Raw genomic sequence first — 8,236 nt, forward strand, 5'->3', positions numbered from 1 at the left:
TAATTCTGTTCAATAAGAATATACATTTAAAAAGAAAAGAAGAATGTTTAGACTCTTCTAAAGAAATTAGGTGCTAAAAGGAATGTTATGTGCACCCAATGAGAACTCTATTCGACCTAAAATTCTATCTCAATTAAGGGTCAAACTAAGTTCCATACCATAACAATTTTATATTTGTTCCTAACACTATAAATAGAAAAAGGGAGAAAAAACCTAGTATCTAAAAGATACAATCTATGTTGGTAATTGCCATATTATAATTTAACCATTTATCCTGTGCAATTTTGTAGGACTCTGCAATTTACACCATTCGGCCTTTAATTGGGGCTGAAACATGTTAAATATGTTAAAAAGACGTGAGAAATATACCGGATTATCCTGGTAGTTTCGACAGCAGGGGCCAACGGCAATGCCAGTGTGAACATTGATCAGTTATGGATCAAAATTTGGAAGTGCTTCTTCAGCCAGCCTTCAGATTCAAGTCTTTTGCTTGTTATCTCCGTTCTGAGGGACTGCTGGAAGTTTGGAGAGTTCACTACTGGATGAGGCAACTGCGGTAGTGACTACTGGAGTCGTTTTGGATGTCGATGGAATAACATGCTTTGCTACACCGTTGCTATGAGGTCCTTGTTGATGTCCTGCTTCAGGTCTAGCATTTAAGCTGCCATTGCTGAGTGGATCTTTCTGATTCCCCAATTCTGTTCTGGCAAAGGTTGAACACTTTGTTTCTGTTGGAACAGAAAAACATCATACATTAGTTTGTCAGAATCCAAAATCCTTAGGAAACCTTAAAAAGGGGAGAGGGAAAAAAAAGCAGAGGAAATCCCATGGGTTTGGGGGGAAGTTGGCCTACATTGCAGCTAGAGGTGACAATTGTGTACATGACCAGACAACACAATACGAAGTTAGTGGATTACTGACCCGACAATAGGTAATGAGTCGTTTTTGGGTTGACACAAAATTGACACCCAAATTTTTGGTTGAGTTAGGGTTGGCATGTTAGCTCGAAAATGATACGAATATTTAAAACTATTATTATATACTCTTATGTTTTTACATGTCACCTTAATAGAAGTAATAAAATTACAATTATCACCAACAGACACTACTCAAACATCCCATATTTTTTTCACATGACCTTTGAAAACATTACACAAACCCAACATAGTATATTCGGTGGGTCAAACTTTTGGACGGTCGGAATTACTCGCCTAATCCAGAAATACATAAATGTCACCATTTAAAAGTATTTATGTATCTTCCTATATTTTTAAAGGTCATCAGTAACTGAGGTGGTAAAATAACATGTGACCTGCAACATGACATGAAATTGATACTAATCTAATTGAATTGACACGGCATTTTTTAGGTTAAGTTAGGGTTGACTCATTTGACTTTAACCCCATAATTGACACGACGCTAACACGAACCACTTACACGAATTGCCACCCCTAATTGCAGCTGTTGTCAATCTAAACTCCAATGCAAATCAAGTTTGGTGTTTTATCACTGTATGAATATTATCAAACAAAAGAATGAAGATAGAAAAAAAAAAAAAAAAAACTTGCCTTTTATTTCTCCACATGTGATGAGCCGATTTAAACAATCCCGAAATTTAGTAAAAACTATTCTTTCCTGCTCAGCATAAACCTCTGTCATGCCTTGTCTGCAAGGCAACTGTGAAGTAGTGCTGCAACCATGGCCCATTAACCCATTGGGGGAAGCAGCTGCCATAAACATTGTATCTTTTTCATCACACATCAGTGCCAAGGTTCCGGGAGACATTGGCCTTCCTTTCTGAGCATCAGCACCATCTGCGAAATCGTCAGGGCCCGCTTTATCTGTTTGGTTTGCACTTGAACAATCATAAGAAATATTGTTATCAGCACCAGCTTCATTCTGGCTTTGCAACCTTTCCTGAGTTGAGGAGCCAAGTGAAGTTTCTGTCTGATCCTCATGCTTTTCTATTGTAGTTCTTTGGTCTGGATGTACAAAAAACACAGAAAATATCATTAACTGAAATTGATAAAAACCTAAGTCTCCTTACTTTAATAGTTTTCTTTAGTAACTTATGAAAAAACCTAAACACTAAAACTGCATCAGCATTCCGAGTAGAAGCACATGAGTACTGCCACTTAAAATTGGTTACTTTAAACTGAATTGAAAGTAAAATGTGAAGCTGACTTAAAAGTAAAACCTTTTTTCTTTTGAGTTTAGAAAACCTGAAAGTAATGATAAAAATGGAACTTGAAAACAAAAAGTTATTATCTCGCTAAATAAACCATGGGTGAGTTGTACAATAAGCCAAATAAAAGATAAAAGAACATAAGTTCCAAGGATAATACAAGTTCCGAAGAAAATTAGACAAAAAGAGCCTAAAGCTGTGAAATGCACACAACTACATTGTCTGGCCATGTGTGGTACACAATGTACTTGAACGTAAGATGAACAGTGAATCATGGACTGTCTATGGTAAATGGACAGGAAGTCATTGAGGAAACATGCTTTGGAATGTCAATGACAGCCAGGAATTATAGAGTCAATCCCACAGGGATAGAAGAGTTTTGAACTTGCCTCGAAAGTGCCCACAGGGTAATGATTCTAGATAATCTTCCACTAGTTAGTTATATAGGTTCGGGAAGTTCGAAGTATAATATGTCTATCAAATCCTAAAAGGCATTATTGCTTATCAGGCTCATTGATTATCAGACCTTCAACACGAACCTCACAACTATCTAGTTCTTTCATTGTCGATTTCAGAGTTATGACATGAACCTCACAGTGTACAAATGGTTTTACTGGGTTAACTATACACTTCATAGTAACATTATATTACGTTATTTTCAGTACAATGTTATTGTGCTTTAAGATTGTACAACCCGTCTATTAGAAAATACAAAGAAACCAGCCCATTTATATACCCCTATCGATCACAATAGTCTACTGCTTTCATGTGAATTTCCAGTCCCTCTGAATGCTAAATTTTTAAGAAAATTATGGTATCACTATTACACCAGTTACATGCTCAGTGAACCCTTTTAAAACATCAAATGGGAGTTTTGAACACAATATTGAAAATGGTCTGCAAAAGGTCTTAGCAAAATTAAGTTATAGCCTAAGAGGAAGAATCATTGGGAAGAATATAATTAAGAGATCTAATAATTAAATATATGAACAGTGAGATTATGAGATATTCTGGTTCCCTCTGAGAATTTAATATAAATTAAAGATCATTGGCAGGCTCAAACACAAATGAAAACATGGATGAAAGAAACTGCAAGGACATCTTTGTCTTAGGTATTCTGAACTAGTAGCTCAATGATTTTACATATGCAGATCAACATCATACCTGCAAGTGTCTTAGCAGCTTCTCCTGACACAACCACCAAAACTGAGCAAAGTTCTTTTAAATCCTGCGGTTGAATAATGTCTGCTAGAAGAGACCTTCAATCATAGCAATCAAGTTAGTTATCTGAAAAGGCACATCGGTAATATTTTCATAAAAACATTCTACCTGTATGTGAATTTGGAAGGGCCCAATGCTGCACCACCACCACCACCACCACGAGCAGCAGGATTAGAGGACAAGGACAAAGATGGTGTGGAAGGCCTAATATGGACTGCCTGATGAATATGAAATGATATAATACCGTTACCATAAAGTATAATATAAGCATTATGCAAAGATTATGAACCATGCACAAGGATTAATTAAATATTTTGGAAAGGGAAAAACCTGCGGATAGTGTCCAAGCCTGTGAAAAGACGAATCCTTCACTGTCGGTCCAAATAAAAGTTCCTGACCTTTTCTTTTCTTGGATACTGGAGGTGATGCATAACCTGAAGATCCAATAGCCCCAGTTATTGCAGCATTTGCAGCCTGTTGAATGTATGCCATGTTATTTGCATGGTCTCCATGAAAGAGGGCCTGCCTCTCTTCACTTCCTTCGAAATTTTTGCAATCCATGCATTTGCAATTTTCCGAGCAAAGAATGTTAGCTTGGAAACATTCACAATACTTCTTAAGACACCCAGATTTCTTACAGTGACATCCTTTGTTGTGCTTCGCCAACACCATCCCTTCTCCGTTCTCTTCCTGCATTTGTTTCTAACCAGTTCAGACATTTCGTCAAAATTGTGACATGGGAAACTTGTATGCAAAGCTCCATGAAATGATTTAGCAAAGCCACTTATTTCAGTTCAATGCAATTAACTGACAACATGTACCCTATTCTACTCAATGCCCTTGTTATGAATTCATAATCGTATCATGGAACTTTCTAGACATCAACAAGTTACAATCCCCCTAAACAGCAAGCCTAGGAATGATACTTCAAAGATATTCCCATATCTAATAGACCTCGTATTGTGGGATTTTGTACATAAATAAAGCTCACAAAAATAAAAATACTGTCATATTAAAAAACCTGATATTAGAATTTTTTGATATGTATTCATTGTCTTCCATAGAACTACAGTGAAAAAATGACTGGACATCTATTAATATCAGCCTACCATTCTAAGAACATTGTTTTCTTCCCTTTTTTTACGGTGATGTCATGTCCTGAAATTGGCAAAGGGAAGAAACATGACAAAAAGGAGATGATTCTTCCCTTTCCCAAAGTACTCATATCATATATGTAAACTTCAACCAGCCTAAAGCTTTCTTGAAGCACTAAGATATTTAACCACTCATGGAAGACATATTTTGCAAAATTTTAGTAAGTAGCAAATCAAAATGACAATTCAAAGCAGGCTCTTACATCGCAGGCCAAAACAAACAAGAAAACTAATTAAAGCAAAGGCTATGCATGTTAACAGTTCCCTAGAATGATACATCTTGCTCCAACTTCTCATTTTACCTCAAAGAATCCATGTCAGAGACCTAAAAGGATAATTCTAGTTAGTCACTGACTCTCACAGCACAGGGAAGGAAATTATGAAAAACTATATACTTTCCAATGGATGTGTCTTCAACACCTATACCCATATCAAAGCAAAACTGAAGATTATATTACTACATGTCTACAAGAGATTGATATCTAGTTGCATCAAGTGATTTCAACCAAGAAATTGCATTTGGTATTTGAAACATAAGAAAAAGTTCTGCTAAAAAGTAGTTTGAGAAAAGCATATACCCGATTGTCTCGCGTTCCATGTGGGCTGCTTGCAATTTTTGGCCTGAACGCATTAGGATTTCGCTCTAAAGTGGCTTCAACAGCTTCTCGTCTAGCAGCTTCATTCTCAACATTGTTATAACAATTTACGCAGTTGCACCCATCACAGTATGTTCCAGATGCAAAGCACTCACAATACCTTGTGAATAGATAGAAAAGTTAACTCCATATCAGCAGAAAAAAATTTGACATAAAATGTTATGAAGAAAATTAAGAATGTACTAGTGACCATGAATAGCAATAGATATTGATAGGACCAAAACAAAACTGAAGCAAGAAAGCAAGCCATATCTACAATTATTCAATGAAGCTTGGTTGCTTCCAGCATGGGCCCTTCAAAGCCCTAATAATACATGGATGGATCATTTTACAGACAAAATAGGTTTTTGAGACCATTTAAACAATAACATACCCCTTTCCACGACTTCATACAGAATAATTTCAGAAAAGTGCACATATCTAAAGCATACCATGGCATTAACAGCAAATATACATTCCAGTTACATGTATTGTTCTCCATATTACCATCACAATTGCATGTTTATGTGCAACTCTTAGCTATGAGAAACAGCAAAGGAGTGTCAAAATTCTTTCAAATCTATGTTTAACTTAAACAAGAGGCTAAACTCACAACCAGCAAACCCCATCCCTAGACTTAAACATTCATAAACAGAACAAGCAGTAGCAAGTTCCAGCAACCAAAGCAGTTTCAAGAGCTGCTTGAGAAACTTTGACCCAGAAAACATAACATCATGTGAATTTGTAAGTAAAAAGAAAACGAGCAATTGATTGATTGCTTCCAAATATACTTACAGCTTCAAGCACCGGGAATGTTTACAGTTACACTGTTTTTGCCTCTTTGGAGTACCATCTTTCGGTTCAGCACTTGATCTTGGTTTCGATTTTGGAGACTCTGGCTTTCTGGGGAATTGAGGATGCAGTGTTAACATCAAAGTAAATGCAAAGATTCAAATAATAGCAAAGTGACATCATGAATTGAATGATTCTTCGTTCATTTTTCAGATGGCACTAGCAGTAAAGTAGCCATGAGCTTTTCTCATTAGAAAAGTAAGTGTCAGAGATTTGAGATGGACCCCAACACAAAATCAATAACCATTGATAGGAAAAGAAGTACTAATCACTGAAATGGAAGAAAACAATCACATTCCCATTTCCCAAAGTCTACTTCAATTTAGAGAAAGAAAACCAAGTCGATAAACATAAAATTAGTTTTATTGCTAATATTTTTATTCACATTCTGAAACAAAATAATACATTGGTTGAGTCGATTTGTAAATTCTCAAGGAACTAATGGCAAAACTGCTTGCTTTTAGTAAGAACTCATAACTATCAGATTTCTGTATACTCTGAAAAGCAATCAATTCAAACAAGGAGGGAATTTTTTAATAGGAAAGGAAGAGAGACAGCAGTAGTATAAATAACAAGAGCACTACTCGAGCTCTGAATATCTCAAACACAGCATGGCAGATTGAACTTGTACTCGAAAATCAAAGCTTTCAACCAAAATCAGGAATTGATCCCATAAACCCCAGCAAATTCCACAAGTTACCTTCCTTAATATCAAAATTGGAAATTTTCATAATAATCCCACAGGAGATCATTCAAAAACTTACACCCACCACCAAAACCAAAGTTTCTCACTCCAAATAAAAAATTCAAAATCTCAACCACAAAGAAAGAGACTTACACAGCCCTAGCTGGTGGATGTTGCTGTGAAGGCGCCACTGGAATCGCTATCACCTGCGGCTGAGGCTGGCTCTGCGAATTGACTACAAGCGGCTTCTGTACAAGTGGAAACGTCGCTGGCGGCGGCTGCTGCTGCTGCGATTGAGGGTGCTCTGGGAGACTAACATTTCCCTGCGTGAAATCCAGCTGTCTCGCAAGTTTTTTCGTCGGGAAATCAGAGCTCCCTTGCGTTTCCGATTGCGCCGCCTTTTTTGGAGGGAAGTCGCTTCCCTCACCTTCCCCCATAGAATTCAAATTATTCCCAATTTTTTAGAACTACCCCCAAATTTTCAGTTTCTTTATAACAGAAAACAAATGCCGTAGGTAAAATCTTAACCCACTATCTTCTCCCCTTCACCCCTGAGCAATCCCACAAATTTCATACAAAAAAGAAAATAAAAATAAAAATAAAAATCCACTGAAATTCTCCAACTTTCAGATCCAAAAACCTCAGTAGTAAATCCCTAAAACACGTAATTATACCACAAATACGAGAATAATCAGCTAAAAAATTCCAGAACGAACTTAATCAGCTAAAGCGAGGCTCCCCCAAAACGAAAGAAAAAAAAAATCCTATCTTTTTCTTCCACAGGCACTTTGATCCCTTAATAATACAGAAAAAACGTATAAAGAGAAGGAGTAGATACGGAAAGAGTAGATTGATTAGACGAAAAAGAAGGTGGCGACGGTGGTGCGGTGTGGTGAGGTGGCTCCGCTTTGGCTTTGTTTGTTCTTCGTCTCTCCTCCCTCTCTCTCAAGAGATTTTGAAATTCAATTTCTTTGTATATTCAATGGTTGGATTTACGTTGCAAATTCATTCTACGGTTATTATTGAAATCCATGATCTGACGGTGGAAATTCATAGAAGTATGAATAGAATAAGCGGTTCGACCGTCAGATTAATTAAGACAGAAAGTTTGGTGTGAGTGGAATTGTATAAACGGAAGGGCCAGCTTGAGTTGAGTACGAGAATATTGTTTTCTTCCATTTAATTTAGTGCCACGTGGGTAGATAAAAAGATTGAATTATATGGTGATACGTGGCAATGTTTGATTGGTGGAAGTAAAATTACTCGGAAGGGTGAAAAACGTGGGAACTTATTTTGAAGCTTCCACTCCGTAAAAAGTGAGAGTGAAAAAAAATGGCGCTAAAGAAGTTGTTGACTGTGTGACTTGTGAGTTTGTGAAAATATGGAAGTGTCCAAGATAAGTATTTAGCTTTATTAAGTATATTATTGAACACCTAAATTTGTCATCTTTTAAAGTTTGGTACCCCAAACTTTTATATATATATATATATATATATATATATAT

At 36.5% G+C, this 8,236-nt stretch overlaps 1 protein-coding gene across 2 annotated transcripts; it reads right to left on the reverse strand.

The window, feature by feature from the left end:
• Nucleotides 1-385: 385 nt before the first annotated feature.
• Nucleotides 386-7,712, reverse strand: LOC136202829 (protein tesmin/TSO1-like CXC 5). Of its 2 annotated transcripts, none has more exons than XM_065993746.1 (8): nucleotides 6,886-7,712; nucleotides 5,991-6,098; nucleotides 5,139-5,316; nucleotides 3,737-4,108; nucleotides 3,515-3,624; nucleotides 3,350-3,444; nucleotides 1,569-1,982; nucleotides 386-728 (listed from the first exon to the last, which is right to left on the reverse strand). In XM_065993746.1, the coding sequence occupies exons 1-8, from the start codon at nucleotides 7,167-7,169 to the stop codon at nucleotides 478-480; spliced, it is 1,812 nt and encodes a 603-aa protein (XP_065849818.1). In that variant the 5' UTR covers nucleotides 7,170-7,712; the 3' UTR covers nucleotides 386-477. The 2 variants fall into 2 exon arrangements, with proteins under 2 accessions (XP_065849818.1, XP_065849819.1); XM_065993747.1 differs by having other exon boundaries at nucleotides 3,737-4,096; nucleotides 6,886-7,711.
• Between the last annotated feature and the right edge of the window lie 524 nt (nucleotides 7,713-8,236).

The sequence above is a fragment of the Euphorbia lathyris genome, chromosome 8, assembly GCF_963576675.1.
Source record: "Euphorbia lathyris chromosome 8, ddEupLath1.1, whole genome shotgun sequence".
Lineage (NCBI taxonomy): Eukaryota > Viridiplantae > Streptophyta > Magnoliopsida > Malpighiales > Euphorbiaceae > Euphorbia > Euphorbia lathyris.